The sequence below is a fragment of the Empidonax traillii genome, unplaced genomic scaffold, assembly GCF_003031625.1.
Source record: "Empidonax traillii isolate 1590-97213 ecotype Southwest subspecies unplaced genomic scaffold, ASM303162v1 scaffold58:size1836614, whole genome shotgun sequence".
NCBI lineage: Eukaryota > Metazoa > Chordata > Aves > Passeriformes > Tyrannidae > Empidonax > Empidonax traillii.
The window spans coordinates 1,319,517-1,338,418 of record NW_020955251.1 but is presented as its reverse complement, the minus strand read 5'-3'; the positions used below and the strand labels follow the sequence as shown (position 1 = coordinate 1,338,418).

The 18,902-nt window shown below is 41.0% G+C and overlaps 1 protein-coding gene across 1 annotated transcript in view; it reads right to left on the bottom strand.

Moving 5' to 3' along the window:
- The window catches only part of UBE3C (ubiquitin protein ligase E3C), a 72,802-nt gene extending 70,047 nt beyond the window's left edge, over positions 1 to 2,755 (bottom strand). Inside the window, exon 1 of the mRNA XM_027879795.1 lies at positions 2,615 to 2,755. Within this exon, the coding sequence (XP_027735596.1) occupies positions 2,615 to 2,680 (66 nt within the window). The 5' untranslated portion in view covers positions 2,681 to 2,755. The remainder of the gene's footprint in view (positions 1 to 2,614) is intronic.
- Positions 2,756 to 18,902: the final 16,147 nt, after the last annotated feature.

Below are 18,902 nucleotides of genomic sequence, written 5' to 3'. Positions count from 1 at the left end.
CATTTGGGTGGATTGATCCACAATTCGACCATCACAACACACATGAACACAGGATGTAAACAGTGGAAAACAGACCTGAAGCTCTGGATCTGTAATTCAAAACTGCGATAAAAGTTAGTGACGAGAAGCCACACTAGATGCACTACCTCTCTAACTACCACAGTGCCACAGGTCCCCAGTTATATTTTTATCCTTGTGCCTATACTGACAGAATTTACTGACATCAGCCCCTTGTGAGGCCTAAGGAAATGCCACAAATACACATGGCAGTGTCAGCCAGGTGTCAGCACGTGCGAGCCATGACCAACACAGTTACTGTTTGCAGCTGAAGTTACACCAGCAAAGCCACACTTCTAATGGTCAGTTTTGCTGATCACTGTTTTGGTGCAGTTGTATTCTCATCGCACCCCACTGGCACCTTTAGCACTGACTGGCTCCTCAAAGGGGTGGCCCTGCTTGGTGCTGAGAGGGGTTTGCTAATGCAGGTGAACCAGTGCAAAACCAATTTGGGAAACTTCCCCAATTTGGGCAGAGAGTTTTCCTCAGCTTTGACCAGCCTGCATACAGATGCCACCATTATTTCCGAGTTGTGTTTTATTCCAGCAAAGGAATCACAGCAGGCAGCGCTAAGTACCCAGCTAACCACCAAAAGCCTGGCAGAGGTGCAGGGTTGGAACTATTAACTGGATCTTTCCAAAATTATACCCCACCTGGGAGGGGGCAAGTGAATTCGTCAAAGATCTGGGGGGTTTTAGCATATGCACAAAAAGCTGAAGGGAAACATTTTACAATTCGGCCTTCTGTGATAATGAAGCCCATAGCATGAGAAACATGATCACAGGGAGCCAATCTCTGCTGCAGGATGTTTTAATAAAAGCTCAGGTAAACTGCATTTTAGAAGTAATTTTTAGTACTGTTTAAATAAATTATTTCACCAGTACTGTACATAGATTCTGAAAAAAAGCAGTTATTTCAAGGGCACGACGTCCTTACAACCATGATGCCCAGAGCTGCGTGTGACTGATTTGCATTGATGCAGCACAAGCACTTCAGCAACCAATGTAAAATCATGAAATCTGCAGACCAGTCAGTATCAATCTGATCATGGAATACAACCTCTGTTTTGCAAATTAAAGGTTATGTACCAATTTCAGTTTCTAACCCTTTACCTTTTAATATTTGCCCTTGGATATTTATACCTCTATAACATTAATCCATTAGTCCCATACAATTACAATAGGTTTAAATCTGATGAATCTTCATAATCAATAAATGTAAAAGATGACGTTATGACAGTTGTTTACTTCCGTAGAAAGCAACGTTTTCAGGAAGAAACACTATGAGCAAGTCGGTGTCAAAGGTTGCAAAGTACCTAAAGCGTATAGATGAGGACCAGGGTGTGTTCTGCCAATTCCTACTTCAGCTGGGGAATATTTATGGCATTTTGACTCATACAGTGCCACTGTATGTAGCCTAATGAACAGAAATGTCATAAGATAAACAGAAGATGAATCAGAGAAAAAGCTGTACAGTTTAAATACAATTTCGTTACACATTCTCTTTGTGTAAAGACAATATACCAAAATGCAAACTTCACTGTGATTTTAATATCCCATAATGCAGTATTTTAACCCGCGTCCTCACTGTACTGCCAAACGTCAAAACTTTCCAAGAACCAAACTCACTTATAGGGCACAATAACAAAAATTTAAGACTTGATTTTACCCCATTAAAATTCAAAATTACTAACGAAAACACTCATTACCGTTCCCCGCAGTCATCTCCAATGACAACATGGGGATCTTTATTTTCACACTGAATTAAAGTGACCCCTACAGATCAGGCAACTTCTAAAAACACTTGATCCTTCCTCTCCTTCCTCGGTCCTGTGCCCTTCAGTGCTTGACTAAACATATGACTACCCCGTCCAATCAGCAAGGTCCAAATAAACCATCCCGCTCCTTTTCCATCAATAAATACCAGGAGATCCAATAGTCTGGTACAGCTGACAATTAACTGCTGCTCACCCTGCACACGACAAAACTGACTGAATGTGAACTTGACGGAGACCACCCCGGCTCACGTGGATGAACCTCCCCCAGCAATTCCAGCGGATCTCGGGTTATGAGAGGCTCTTGTGTGTGTGTGTGTGCGTGTCCCACATCCCTCCAGCCCGGCGGCTGAGCGCCAGACATTCCCTCCGGAGGGAAATGACAGGAGTCCTTGCCCCCCTGGAAGACCTGGAGACCGGGAGGTGCCACCGGCCACGACACCCCGGATCGATCGCCCTGCGGGGGGGGGGGGGGGGGACGAGCCAAGGAGACATTTCCTCGCTTCCCACAATTCTCACCACACTACAAGCCTGCGATGCGTTTGTGTGTGGTGTGCGTGTGGCCTGATTATACCCAAAAAAAACCAAAAAAATTGTAACACAGAGCCCGGGAGATCGGAGATAAACACATCATCGGGAGGGGAGGGTTTTTTCCCCCCTCTATTAAACCTTAGTCATCGCCGCTGCCGTTGCTGAAGGCCCGACGGTAAAAACACCGACAGCACAGGGCGGGGGGCGAGGGAACCGACACAGACACAGAGACGGGCGGGCGCCGCTCCTTACCTTCCTACTCGCTCCTCCGAGGGACACCTTGGGCCTTGTTTTGAAATCCCCTTCAAAGCTGAACATGTTTACAGCTTATCCCATGGGGAGCGGGGCCCGGCCGGCCGGCAGGGCCGAGCGGAGGGGCCGCACGAACCCCCCGGGCTGGCGCCCCGCGGCCCGCCCGCCCCCGCGGGGCTGCTCCCCCGTCCCCCGCCTTCCCCCCCTTCCCCGCGGCCTTCGTTATCCCGGTCGCCCCCTTCCTGACCGGCGGAGGCGGCTGAGCGTAGTGGGAGGAGGGAGCAGGAGGAGGAGGGAGCGGAGGAGGGGGCACTGGGAGCGCTCCCGCCGGCCGCGCAGAGAAGATGGCGGCCGCCCGCCGCCCGCCGGGCGCGCTCCCGACACACGGCCGCGCCCGCCGCCCCGCCCCCGGCCCGCTCAGCCCTCGGCGGGGTCCGGGCTGTCCCGGCTGCGGGTGTTGCGCTGGATCTTCCCCGTTCCCGCTGTCCTCGGGAGCTTTGTGGGGACGTGCAGGACCGGTTGGAGCCGGGCTGGGCTGCTGTGCCGCGTCCTGCCCGGATGGGCCACGCTGAAGGGCGAGAACTGAGCTGAGAGTCCAGCTCGGCTTTGGCCCGGACTGCCTTCCTCAGTGTCGGTGTGCTGTGATAAATACGCTTACTACACACATACGCACACACATATCTATGTATATAGATATAGTTTTATAATTTATACATTTCGTAGGGTAAGCACGGAATCACAAAATTAGCTTGGAAAAGACCCCTGAGACCATCGAATCCAGCCTGTGACTGAACATCTCATGAACATGGCACTAAGTACCACATCCAGTCTTTCCTTAAACACCTCCAGGGAAAGTGACTCCACCATCTCCCTGGGCAGCCCATTCCAATGTCTAATCACCCCTTCTGTGAAGAAATTCCTCCTAACTTGCGACCTGAACATCCTCTGGCACAGCTTGAGACTATGTCCTCTCATCCTGTTGCTGGTTGCCTGAGAGAAGGGAGTGACCCCCACCTGGCTACAACCTCCTTCCAGGTAGTTGTGGAGAGCGATAGGCTCACCCCTGAGCCTTCTCTTCTCCAGGAAGAGATGGGCATATGATGGACATTGCCCCATTGCAAAGACTTTGTGACCAGCGTGAAGACTGACCACTTGAATACACCAGTACAGGCTTTTGTGTTTACACAGACGTGAAAAATACGCTCAAAAAAGTGCAAGCGGGCTGCCCACAGGATTGGGGCCTCAACAGCTGATGAAGAGTGGAAAGAGAGAAAGGCTGTAAAGTAAAAGGAGTGGACCTGAATAGTGAAACCACACCTGAGGCTTCTTCACATTTCTTGGCATATTCTCCATTTTTCAGTGCAGTGACTACATCCTTCCAAATCCAGAGGTGATACAGACAACAGCAATAACAAAAAGTAGTTATTCTGTCTGCCAAATCCAGCTTTCATTTCCTTCAGTGGAAATTCAATTGAGACCTAACTCGTGAATTCTCACATTGGCGTATCACAACAAACAAATGGCCAGGATCCATGTCAGGAGAGGATGTCTGTGCTTTGCAGCTGTTCATACTGAGAGCTCAATGCTGTTTAACTGCTGCCAAGTTGACTGACAAATAAAATATTTCTTGAGATTTCTTTGGATTTGGATGATTCAGAAGAGTTTAAGTTTTAAAATTTCAGGCTTTTCATGAGGGAACAAGTGCTTAGCAAGAGTAAACACTAGCCCAGCTTTTCCCCAGATAACATAGTCTCAGTATAAGCAAGCCAGGCCTCCTTAAATACTGTTTACGAATGCAGATGGGGTGCAGGATATTGTGAAATACAACCTCAAATGTTTGTTCATAGTTTCAACACATTGCATTGCTGATGAAATATCCCACCGCTCTATGTGACAGTGATAGCAAGCTTTATTCCAAACATGACAGAATTCTTTTTGATTGGACTTAAGCCTTGATAAACTTTGTAAATCTCATACAGAAAAGGACTAGTCTAGGTGTCCCTAGCAGTTAATTCGGTCATTTTCATTAGCACAGAAGCAACCTGTGAGGTCATGAGTCTGCCAGTTTTTGTCAGTAGCAAAGCCAGCTTAGGGATGCAGTCCCTCCTCAGTGAATTTATGGAAACATAAAAGAAATTGTAAAGGGATATATATATATATATATATATTTAGGACAAAAGTCAGAAAACTCTGTGTTACTTAGTCAAAAAGTCAGAGGGAAAATGCTTTAATATCCTCAGGGAACAGCAAGAACAGGGTCTAGGAATACTGCTCTTGTATGAATGCTGTGTTACCAACCACCTGCCTCACCTGCTGCAATGAAGTTAGCTCCATATGCAGCTTCCCATCTTCCTTATCTTCTTATTGCACATTCCACCAGATTGTTTGTGTTCTCCTAGTCATGGTTCTCTGGCCTGTGATTGTACTTTTTTTTGCCTCTGCAGGCATGTGTACATATTGCTTCCAGGTACAGATGGTCTGCAGAAGTCCCATTGATTATCAGATGCAATCTCTTAAAAAGATGTCATTACTCAACATTTTCTTCACTGCTTGACATTAGGTTTTTCAAGTGTGTGCAAATACCATCTTTTCCTTGTAAATGCACATGCCACAGAAATTAAAACACCAATACAAAAGATAGTCACAGTTGTCCAAAATATGGGTAGTAGTCCAAAATATGGTGTCATTCAATGTGCATTATAGAGAAACTTATCTGTAGAGTCTCCCCAGGACCTGCATCTAGGTACCAAAAGACAGGAAAAATTTGTGGTGTCTATATGGCTGTTGTAAGATCTTCTTCCTTTTTCACTTTGGGTGTCTCAGAGCAAAGCCATCTTCTAAAAGTCTCTTGTTGACGCTTCTTAATGTCTCTTGTTAAGCAGAAGAAAAAGGAATGAAGGTTTGGTGGGTAGCAATAATAGCAAGAAAAAATAATTCATTCTCAACAGTGAGGAAGGTCTTGAGTTGTGCTGGGTGCTAAGGATAAAATAACTGAGATGACCTATGAAGTTTTAAAATTATGGAGCTCCTGGTACCTTAATGTAAGTAGTAGCACACTCTGCCTCTGTCAGGGAGATTTTATAGTTTTTGTAAATATACCTTTTACGTATTAAAACAAATCAATCGCATTTAAATTTTAAAAAGAAAAGACTATTTAAAAAGAACATAAATATTACTCAGACTATTACACATCCCCTTTGAATGAGCACTATTTTGCATCAACAATCTTTTTTTACTCTCAAACTAATCCCCAAACAATTTAACTTCTGATGCATTGTCCTTCTGGCCTCATTCTGTACACACAGTCCTGATTTAGGCAGGGTAAGCAATCAAGACTGTATTTGGCAATTGCTCAGTTCTGTAGGTATGATGGCCAAATTGTCACCACCATACCATTACTTTCCATTCCCTATGCAATTATAATAAAGTGTCCTAAACTTTTTTTGCTGACTTGCTGAACTCAGATGAAAATCTAAGATGCACTGACAGCACTTCATTATGTGCTACATTATTTCCCAAGATACAGAAAGATTTTTTTACAGGAGTGCATAATAAATGAACAGTAAATAAGTTAGAAATACTTTAATTTACAGGAGATGAGGCTTGAGATTAGTCCAAATGCTGTGATAGGCCAATATCTGATTTCTAGTAATGCTTTTAGTAAGGTTTGCTATCATACGGACTGATGGTGAGAGGTGTTTTTTTTTTTAATTTATTTACTCTGGGTAAAACACTGAAAATTAAATCTATTCTATCAGAAAAGATACTGGCAAGACTTTGATCTAAAAAGCACTTCACTTAAGCACTTCCTTTAGTTAAATCTGAGCGCCAACAGACACTGCCAAGGAATGAAGACATTTTATTTAAAATTACACTGGCAAGAGACCATCAAATTATCCTTAACATTTTCATTAAATTGAGATACAGATATAGTTAGGGTAGTAAATCTTTTCAATACAAGGAGTTTATTCCTGAGCCAAGGCCAGATTCAGCAGTAATTGTAGGAACTATTAGGACCTAAAGCCTCATCTACATTACCAAAACAACTGTTCAAGGCTTTAGCCCAGTTTTGAAAAATGGACAGGCTCCATCCTGTACTACAGCGCCAATCACATCAGCAAACTACAGCAATACATTTGGATTCCAGGCTGGGGCCATCATTCCGTGTTTTATTGGCTTAGTTCAATGATCTTTTGGGGGGTTCCATTGGAAATCTTCAAATACCTGGTGGTTGCATGCCATCCATGTTCTTAAGGCTGTAAAACAGTCAAACAAGTGGTACCTTTCTCAGTATCAACACCATGTTCCTCTAAAGGAATGCTGAGCTGAAGAGACTAAGGAACCTTATATGCATAGTTTCTAGGATGAGAAAGTTACTGCCCTATGGTGTCAGCTCCTCTACAGTATCTACATAGCAAAAGTTCCCCCCGAGATGCCTATATTTCATTCACAGATTCTGATTGAGCAAGATATTTATTTTCAGCATCCAGCCTTCTGAGGAGCACTGGGGCTAAGGGCTTATTACAGTTTTATAGCTATAATTGCAAGACATGATTATGTTATTTGGCAAGTATTAATTCACCATAAATCCTGTTTTGTTTTCTGGGGTTTAAACATATAAACATATTTAATTCCAATACTACTGCTGCAAAGATGTTCAGCTAAGTAGCAAAGAAAAGATTAGAGTGCTCTTTTTCAAGTTTGCCTAAAAAAGCCTGAAATATCTATTTATTTCAATACAAATAGAACATTCGGAATCCTTAGATATCTTTGAAAGCCTAGTTGTAAAGAATGCCCTCAAGTGAACACAAATATACTTCATATTTACCTTGTTATCTTTGGCTCACCTTTAATACACCTGGAAGATTTTCCTATATATAAGCATTATAAAAATTGCTATTCCAAGCAAATTCCAACACGTTGATTTTATCCAGACAGAAACATATGTGCTATGGGCCAATACACATCCAGCTGTTGTTAAAACATGTTCCATTTCATTTCCTATCTAAATTGGTTGGAGTATTTTCACCCTCCCTTGGTGCCCACGTAAACAAGAACCTTTATCAAAGTCAAATCTTTCATGTAGATTCAGGAAATCCAGACCAGATTATTTCTTTGAATTAATGGAAGTGTTTTCATGCAAGAATTCTCAAAAGAATTTAAAGATGTTCTTCATGACACACTACTTATAATTGCAAATGCAAACAGTCCTGAATGGCTGAAGAAGATGGCGGTACACCCCAACTTCTGTTTGTTAAGTATGAACACTCAGATGGTTTGTTTGTTGTAAAAGGCCTTGGCTCTTGTAACAGTGAAAAAAATGAATGAAAACACATAACAATACCTGCCAATACCACGCCCACTTGGAAGATAAGTTTGCAATGACCAGTTCTTTTGAGATGAGGGTGGCCTTCATCTGGAAACAGATGGAAATTAAAGGCAGCCAGTATGCTCATATTGTGAAGACTCATTCAAAATGTATTTAAGGGGCACAAATTATGATCTTGTGGAAAATAATTAGAGAAAGCAAGAAAAAAACCCGCAGAAATCAGTTTAGATATCTAAGAGGAAACAACAGCATTCTGATAGTTAAAATTATTCTGGAGAATTTACTACAGCCATGGGATCCTAGAAAACTGTTCTGATTTATGTCTGTGCATCATTAAAGTTATTCAAATTAATTTTCTGCGTGAGTGTTTTAGCTTAGTCCTGTATGAGCTGTATAGTTTCTTCTCTAATCTTAGGTTTTGCTTGGCTCAGATCCATTCGTTTGGCTTTACCACTGATAAAAATGAACATGGTTACACTGAATCCAGCAGGAGTACAGACAGTTTATGCTGCCTTAGAATAAAGTTCCCAAATTTTACTCCTACCTGCTCATATTCTTCTTTTATGACTGAAATCAGTGTAACCTAATTTTAGCTGTCTAAATATTAGGCGTCTGGTCTAACCTCTTCATCTAGACACATTTCAACACAGACAGTCACTTCCTTCCCCCTCTGAACTCCTCTCTTATAACAGGTTCAGGTCACTGGATGTGTTGTTTGACTGAAAGTTCATGATGAGAGTAGGCACTTGCCAAATGTGAGGCTGAAGTTAGCCTGGGTGAGTTCACCTTCCATGTGACTCAAGACAAGCCACACAATAAAGAAGACATTTATCCTTCCTCCTTAAAGAAGGAGCAATGTTGCCTAGACACTTCTAAACAGACTTTAACATGTAGATGACAGATGAGCAATAAAATTGTTCAAGATTACTATTAGTGCCACAGAAGGATGTTGAGAAAAGTGCCAGAGACTGCTGAATAATTCCTATATTACTGATTCTAAAGACTGCAGTTAACATCTACTGTAAAAAAAAAAAAGACACAGAAATTACATTTGTCTTTTGATCTCTGCCAGTAAATTTGGATTTTCAGAATACCATTAGGAAGGGATGAAGGTGCCACAGCCAGGATTCAGGAGATGTGGTTTACATACCCAACACTTTCACTAATCTTCTGTATAGTCATGATGTAGTAGGGTGGCTGGAAAACTGCTGTGCACAGAAAAGGCGTCTACCTAGGCAAGAAGCTGAACATGGGTCACCAGCGCACCCTTGCAGCAAAGAAAATCAACTGTGCATCAGCTTGTATTAATTAGAGTGTGGCCAGCAGCTTGATGGAAGTGACTCTTCCCTTTGGCATTTACAGGACAGCATCTGGAGAACTCCATACAATTTTGGGCTCCTCAGGACAAGAAAGACTGAAATACTGGAGCAAATACTTCAGAGGACCAACAAGGTGACGGGAGGCTAGACTGTAGGATACAAAGAGAGGCTGAAAGAATTGGTTTTGTTTAGGCTTGAGACCAGAAGCTGAAGGAAAGACCTTAATGCATTTCATAACCATCTAAGGGGCGTGTAAAGAGGGTGGAACCAGATTTCTCTTGAGGTAATGGACACAAGTTGCCAAGAGGGAAATTAGGTTATTTTCAAGTAGATATTAGGAAGAAACTTTTCGTGCTGATAGTGACCAAGGACTGGAACGGGACTCAGACACATTGTCAAACTTCCATCCTGGGGAACATTCAAACCTGTACTGCACAATGTGCTGAACAATCTGTTGCCCTGCCTTGTGCAGAGGGTTTGAACTAAGTCCACAGTTCCCTTCCAACCTCAACTCTTCTCTGATTCTATGATTCAGTTTACCTAACTAACAGTTACAGTGTGGTTGTTTACATCTGACCTGGTTGCTCTGGATTCCCTTTGACATCACTGCTGTGACTCATCCAGTGCTGACTTTACAAGGAGATGCACCAGGCCACAGTCAGTGCTATTGCTCAATTGCTGAGATCTTTCTGGTGACAAAGGGGAGTCTCCTCTAAGCCACAATGACTTAGTCACATCAGTCACACACTCCTTAGCTCTCTTTGACATTTGTAAAGCAAAGATAGTCCTAGCTAAATATTTTTTTGAGGAACACTTTTGTTAATGTTTGAGTCTCACTTGGAGACTGTGATGTTGGCTCCTCTGTATGGAAAGAGGAAAAAGAAATAAAACCCTCCAGCTGATGACAGCACCGTGGCTCCCTCCTCCCCTAAGCAATGCCAACAGTAATTTTAAATCAGCCTTTTATCTTCGAACGTGTTTCAGCGCCACTTCAGAGTGAGAGCTTCTTAACATACGAACTTTCAGATGGCTGGGTTGAAGAAAATATGGAGCTTTCCTTTAAACAATTAGAGACCATTTTGCTAATCAATTTTTGCCAGGCACCTAGAAACATTTTTCATTACCAGATTCCTAATTGTCTTGAACACTGCGAACTAATGACCTTTTATCAGTCCAGTTTGGGGCACTCTGATACACCCCTGCTCAAATTAAATAAATCACAAACCTTAATTAACAAAAACTGGCATGGCTGCAAAAGCAATGAATTAGTTTGTACGCTATCTGAGGGATCACAAATGTACAGTAGTTACAATTAATGGATTTAATTTTAAATGCTAGGGCTCCTACATGAAAGTGCCTGATAAGTCCATCCTGGCATTCTTATTACACTTTAATTATAATTGATGTACCTGGGAAAGATGTCAGCAGTGTACATTTTAACACAGGTGCTTGTCTCCCTTAAGAACTCACAGTCCTTGCTTGAAATAACCAATGATACGCAACAAGGTTTTGATGAAATCCAAATTTATTAGGGTTATTAAAAGTTATTAATTATTTGGCACTGTAGAGATGTAATCTAGTACTATTTTTTAATAGACAACTTTATATATTTAAGTTTCAGAATTGAGGCTTATTTTTAGTTTAAAACTAAAACTGTACCTCTTGGCCCCCCTCCTGCCATTCCTATTTCTTGCGGATTTCTCTTTTTTTCCTTTCTTAGGCTGAGCTCTTATCTTCTGAACAGATATTTGCAGCTATTTTCCTTGCTTTTTTTCCAGCCTCAAGAGAGGTCTTCACTGCTCCACTGTCACTATTCCTCTATGAAGCAGCACCCAGGAGTTTCAACCAGCAATGAGCAGTTAGTCAAGTCTAAAAGATAAAGTCAGCTCACATGGGCAGAAGATGAACCCATCTTCTGTAAAATGACCTCAAGTCCACTGCTATTGTTTGAGGTGCCAAGCTTGAACTGAATAAAAGTGGCCTGATGATTAAATATTTTCCAGGGGTAGTCTTCTACTTCCCTCCATCCCACATGCGACCCAGCAAGCAGGGGTGACACCAGGCACAGATGAAGTCAACAGCTGCCCAGGGCAGGACAGCAGCTCTGCTGTTGCTTGGAGAACAAGACCAGCACCTCCTGCCTCTGCAGGAGCACACAGGGCATAAAAAGTGGCAACAACAAGGAAGGAGGTAGACAGTACCAAAAGTAGATGTCATTGCCTCAACCCATCTCTCCCCTCAGGAGCAAAGATCTGCATCCCAGTCTTCTTCCCCACTTGGTACTTCCACCTTCTCAGAGTTGCCTGGACCACACTCCCAGCCCTTTGTTCCCAGGGCATTCCTGTCCAATTCACCAAACCTCACTGTGAGACACTACCCTTTCCCTGCAGGATGAGTTTAAAAAATTACTAGCTCTCCAGTTGACTGGAGACAATTACAGCACAAACCTTATGATAACTTGTCCTTCTCTGATTGCCTCAACTTCTGGACTTATCAGACTGTAGGAAGACTCCAGCAGTCAGTTAAAGAGGAAAATTAATTTTCTGATTACAGACACTGGAAATGGCAGGTAAGTGAGTCCTGAAGGCTCATAAAAAACAAGAGGCAATTAAAATTCATCCCATTTGGATTTTGTCATTGACTTTACAAAAGGTTTGTCGTTGACTTTAATGAAGTCATAATTTTCTTGATTTCTTTAAAAAATATTTTAAGGATATCGTGATTATTGGGGTCTAATTCATAATTATTGGGGTCTAATTCATAATTTATGAATATTCTTACAGAATTCTGTAACACAGGTATGACCACTTACAACAGCATTGGTGTCTGTCTTATCTGGTTTGAGTGTTGATAGACACAATCTTTTTTCTGCCCCATCGAGTTTTGCTAGGCTGAGCAAGCCTTGCTCTGCTGAGTTAGGTGAGGTTGCCAGAAACAGGCTGAGTCAACCTGTCAACCTCTTGACATTTAAAGGGATGATTCTTAATTTTCTTCTCCTCCTCCTCCCTCTCTTGTCCATGTGCATGTTACCTGCGCAACTGGTTCTGGATCTTATCTGACCTTTCAATTTAGCTGATTAAATCAACAGAAAAATAACCCAGAAGAAAATATAAAGAGTTTTTTCTGCTGGTTTAGGGAGCTTGATCAGTTTGGAGGGTGGTCACAACTGTTCAGGCTTGTTCCAGGAACCACTGCATCTTCTTTGTAAGATCAGCTCCCCACTCCTCTCATTGTCTCATTAACCCCTCTCCACACTTTTTGTAGAGCTGAGTGCTGTGTTGCAGAGCAGGTCTCCCCTGTCATAATGAAACTTTCCTTTCACTCTTTGAAGTACTTCTGTGAGTGTGTTTCCATTTACTTTTCTCATCTCTATATAACACTGTTGTCTCCTGATAGTCCTGCTATTCACTGGTACATCCTGATGTTCCTTTACCTCAGATGTTCTCAGTTTATGAGTTCAATTTGCAGCAGAAGTCCCTCTGATGTCTCTCCTAAGTCAGGACACTTTTGCACAATGAAATTTGGACTCAGTTTTGGACTCCAGCACTTTCAGTTATTCAGTACTTTCTTTCTCGTGGATATTCAGATTCATTTTGTTATCAACAGTGACTCTCAACTTTTTATTTTTATCAAATTCGTAATATATGTGTCACAGTCATTGATAGAAACATTGTACAAGACAAGCCCCAGGCTGGGCAAGTGCTAGAGAACATCCCTGGTGACCCCTCAGCTTTGATAATTTCTGATTGACTGAAGTTTTTCTTCAGTAAACAGAGCTTACAGTAATTTTAAAGAAAATATAATGTTGTAAATCAGATTATATCAGACAACTTGACCCTGATTTTTTTTCCTTCACCATCCAAAGTAACATAAAGGCTAAAGAAGAGGAAAAGAAAAAAAAAAAAAAGAAAGAAAGAAAGAAAGAAAAAAGACTAAAAAATATACAGCTTAAATACAATCAACTATTAAGCTCCTCTTGTTATTTTTGTTAGTTTGTGTGAAGATTTGTTTAAATTGGATTTATTTCCAGGGTAGACTATCTTTGGAAGACTTCCTGGAACAAAGTTAAGTTCCAGTGAATAAAAGGTCATGACTTTCTTTCAAAAGGACTCTGGCCCATATATCCGATCACTTTATTGCTTACAAATGTTGTCAATAATTTTCAGGTGACTATGATATTTATTGTTATTTATTTGGCAGACAACTAAATCCCCTGACTCCAATTCAATTATTTTTAAATTACAATGACATGGTTCGTTTAACATGGTTGGGAGTTACCAGGTAATACACCACAGATAATCTTCAGATATTAACTGACTACAGAGATAGAACAACAAGATTTTGAATATTAGCTAGTTATTAGCTGTAATTAAGTTATTTTTAGAAAGACTGACTCTGCACCAAACTGAAATAATTCCTAGGTAAAGCTCCTGTCCTCAGAAGCCACACAAGCAAACAAAACACCACGGGATGCAAAAAAATACACAGCCTTTGATATGTATTTGTTGGCCCTGCACTGTCCGTATCTAGTATGTAAAACTGGAAAGGGAACCACATTTTACAGGTATGTTTAACTTTTGAACTCAAGAGAAGCTGTTTACTGAGATTCAGACTGTTGCTGCTCGAGTGACAGTTTTGCAGAGCAGTCTCTTGGTGCACTTGATACCCTATAGCAACATGTCACTGCTGATTGCTAATTTACTAAATAAGGTGTCTCTGGTAACAATTTTCCAAGACATAACATCTTTTTTAGATTGTATTTTGATTTTAAGAACATTAATCTCAAGAAGTCCAATAACAAGGCCTGATGGAAACTAATGTTTTCCATAGCAGAAATGCGATGTCTAGGGAAAAAAATACAAAGACAATATAATTATACTCAAAGAGCAATTATACTATATTTGCATTAACCTTGCAGTTCTCCTGCCTACAATGCATATATAATGTATTTAACCCTGCATTTGGTAGTGAAATGTGATGAACAGATCCCTGTAGCAAAGTGCAAAAGGTAATCAGGAAATGCTGGCTGCTGGCTGGCGCTGATGGAGTGTGGTGCAGGATCAAACGCTGCAATACGAAAACAAGAAGTATAGCTGCAAAAATATACAATGTGACAGGCAAGGAAAAGCAAGGCAAGAGGAAGAAATGTCAAAAATCCAAGTTATTTTGATCATGGTAGATCATCTAGAGACTTCCTGAAGTTGGTGTTTTTGAAAAAGTAGTAAAAAGCAGCCATTACCTTTGAGAGTTTGGGTCTAATAGAGAGTGAGGGAAGGCTGAAAGTATTTATTACCCTGAAGAGACAGTGCAGGGCCTGCCTGGGTTCCTAAGATCAGGTAGGAAAGCATTGGGAGTGATCAGCAGAATTTAGTGTGGATCTCCTTTTGTCCTCTTTCCTGTAAACAGGCTGGGCTGCAAAGGGTTACTTCAGCATGGGAGTTTAACCTATAAATGCTGTCACTACTTTTGCAGTGAGGTTATCTGTTGTTCATAATCAAATATGGCAAAGTTATTGAATTCCACATTGACTCTACTTGTCAACATTTCATTGTTAATCCATGGTGCTTCAAAAAAGCTCTGATCATTGGTGTTCAGGCAACCAAGTGATAGATGCTTTTGGAATTAAAATAGACATGTGGCTGATATTTACACCAAAGCTAGCTGATGTCATGATTGAAGTCGAGTTTCCAGTCCTAGTCAAATCCACACACAGAAACTTATAATCTAGTGAGGTAATGCCTTGAACTCAAGTTGATTAAGCCATTGGGCTAAAGATGCTGAAGCAGCCTGGTCCACGCTTGGTACTTAATGAAATTACCAAGCAGGTTCACTCTTACCACTGCCATTAATTATCAAACTTGTCTCTGTCAGACAAATGAATAAATGCAGAACAATAGGGACACAATTTGAAAGTTAGTTCATAGTATAACTTCAGTGAAGCTGGCTCAAAAAAACCTACAGGAAAATAAACTCTGTAGCAATGACACTGCTAAGACTGAATTAATTCATAGGAGTTACGGACATCGACCCCTCCTAGTATAAGACCATAGTTAGCAAATGGTGCAGTTTTTCATCATCCACGAGAACTAAAATGTTCATGAGAACTAAAATGTTTCTGAATTTGGGCATTAAAACTGGATGAGCTTATTTAGCTATTAAAATTTTGTATCATTCCTTTAAAGTTAATAATCATCTTGTGCCGAAAAAAAATTCAAAGACTTGTCATGTTTTTTGCCTTGTACAAATAATTTCCATGACAAGATGACAAATACAGTTTTGGAGGCACCATTTAATGTGAAACCACCAAAATGCTTCTCCAATGAAGGTTGCCATGAGATATGTACTTCAAGCACGAATTCAGATATTTTTGTACTACAGAAAGCTGCAGTTGACTACAGTATGTTTTATGAAAATTTACAAGTGCATTCATCTAACAGCTTGTATAAGAAAATTGACATTTGGGGGTTTAATTGTTTTTCTATTTTATCCATACAAATGTCTATAAAAATGTTTTTTAAAATATGAGGCTTTGGCCATGTGTACCCTGTACTGACTCCTTCATGTGAAAAGCAGTGTTAAAGGTAAAAAAATACATTTTCAGAAATCTGGCTACTGGACTGCAGCAAAACAAAGACAGAAGGTACATTCCAGTTGTATGAATCTGCTAATGTAGCATCTCTTATTCAGTGGATTTATTGTTCCATTTTTAATTATGTTCATGGCAAGAGCAGTATCCTATTTTTAAATTTTGGCAGTTCAAAAATCTTATAAATTTGGAGAAGGACTGAAAGTTGGTTTAGTAATATCTTTTTGTGCCTCGCCTCTGCAATCTGCAGGTCATCATGTGGGTGTTCTCACTTAATGTTCCACTGATTATTGTTGTAGAAGAAACACTGTCTAATGTGACAAATTGATCTAATCACAAATGGACTTAAAGTTTGGAGGATTCATGGATTAGATGACAAATACTTAAAAGGCAGCCCATCACTTGGGTTTGCATGGACATTTGTTTTCAAAATAGGAATGAAATTGTTTTCTAATATATGAATAATAAGATGTCTCTGTCCCAAAGTCTTAGTCATAGGAAACCAAAGCCATTAGTTGAAAATGTTAGATAAAGCCATTACATTATGTTCTAACAATTTTTAAAGCAGTTCCTTTGGAAAATTTTATTGGCAAATAAAATTCTTCTTTGGATCTGTCTGAGAGTAGTTTTTGAAGTCTGTAGGTTGAAAAATGACCCATTTGTAGATTATTCTAAAATCTAGGACATGGACTATTTTAAGGTTTACTAATGTGTAATTGTTGGCTTTTATAGAGTCACCGCAGTTTTATATTCCAGAGCTTGCTATATAACACTCTTCCCAAAATGTATCTGCTATAAATTACTTTCCAAATTAATTTGTCATAAAGTTTGGGGGTTTTTTTATGGCAAATACTGCATCATACACTTGATTTTGTATTCATTACTTGTGAAGAATAAACTATGCACTGTATTCCTCCAGGACAAGGCACGTAGAGAACAGCAGAAATAACAGATTTTCTCAGAGGAGTAACTTCATCTTCGCCAGCTGAGCAGTTCAGCACTTCACTGAGCTATAAACTCATTTCCCTTATAGGGTGAGAGCTTCTTGACCAAAGCAGCCCCTCTCTACAGCCCCATCACCACAGTCTGAGCCCCAAACCTGCCCTTTTTCTGTCTCCCTGCCATCCTGCCAGCTCCTAGAGCAAGGGGCTCTGTGGGATTCCCAGGTTTCAAAGTTACAGCTTCTACAGCTCTAGGGAAAAGCTTGAAGTGCAAATCCACCAAGCATGATCATAAGGCAGCAATCAGAAGCACTCAGATATTTATGGATTTTGTTATCATTTTTAAGCCATGCGAGGTCTTGCAAGAGAGCTGTCAGAGTGACCCAGAGTAACATCTTCCTTCATTCCCGTGGAGGGGGAAGTGGGAAGGGATTCTCCCACAGTGATTTAAACCCCTCATTGCTGCTTCAATGCACCAACCTCATGCAGCAGCTCCAGGGCCATGGTGAAGATGTTGAATACCAGAGCACCGTGAGAAATGGATCTTACAGCGTGTAAATAAACCTGAGGAAATCCACCAGCAATCCCACACCTTCCCATGAACGATCACATGCTCCACAGTGCAGGGAGGTGGTGCCAAAAGTTCACATCGTCCCATAGTGGCTTCTCCCAGTTATTTTAGATGGATATGATCTCTAACTGTTGTACAAATCCCTCTGTGGATGTTAGCATCATGCCACGTATCACCACCTATAACATGTGTTACCATGCACTCACAGAGGAAAAAAAGGAGAAAATGGAACGAAACAGTCTCAGTAAGTGCCAGGAATTACCCCTTTACAGGACAAAGATTTCCTGAAATTTTCGGCTTTAAAATGGGCTTATATCCTTTTTTTGATTTTTCATAACATTCTGGGAAGGAAATCTGTTACATTTGTGAAGTGTGGGCTTCATGTGAAATTTTTTTAGGGTATGCTATTATTTCTTTTTCTTCAGACTACTTCAGCCAGCTCCTGGCTGGACCAGCAATCCTTGCAGCTGATGAGCCAGGACATCACAAGAGACAAGAGGCTGATAGCTGTGGAGATGATATGTCAGGTGGTTTACAAGGACTGGTGGTTTTAGATTTAACAGCTGTTTCATTTCAGTTGCTGACATTTGGTAGATAAGACATCAGCTTTCTCTTCTGGAGACAGACTGCTCCCAGCCTGGCACCTGTGATCACAGAAATCACAACACACACCTTGCAAATTATTCACCCCACCTTGGAAAGACAGAAATGGCCAAGATACAGAATCTCTGCTCATTTTAAGGCAATAATGAAGTAGAAGAAACCTTTCATTTAAGAAACAAGACAAATTCTTTCAGTGTTCTCTAGCTGTCATTAAGAGTAATTTTCGTGTTGCTTTTAAAGCACAAGGTGGAGTAATTGGGTGTTCTGAAAGCAGAGAAAATTCTGAAGAAATTATAGAGGTCATTATAACAATCAAATCAGTTGTGATTGATACTCTGCACTTTTATACTTTCTAATCCTCGTAGAGGAAACTTCAAATGACAGAAATGTCTGATGAAAGATGGCCATCAGCTGGAGTTTCCTTCTCATCTGCAAGATTTTACATGGAGGAGATTAAATTGGCTGGCTTCTCAGCCCTATTTCCTCTTAAGTTCATTGCTCCATTCACTTGGTCACTGCCCACCATTTGCTAACGTTATAGCTGGGAAATTCCTCACCAATTCAAGCAGAGATGACATGTGAGAAATCCCCCCAAAAGAAATCCCACCCAAAATCCTTTCCTTAAAAAAAAAAAAAAAACAAAAACAAAAACAAAACCAAACAAACAAAAAAAACCAAAACAAACACAAACACTAAAATACTTTCTGAAAGTGTTAATCTTTGCTGATTTGAAAACAGTGTTCACCTGTAGCCCTCTGCCACTCTGGTGCTGACCTGCAGGAGCACATTTAGACTGCACCAATGCCCTTGTGTTCCAGTCAATACTTTACACCACATGGACAGCACGAAGCAGCAAAATTTGGGGCTTTTCCCAGCGTGGGGAGGAGGTGTCTGACCTTCCAGCCCCAAGGGGGTCCCCAGGAGGAGAAACACTCTGTC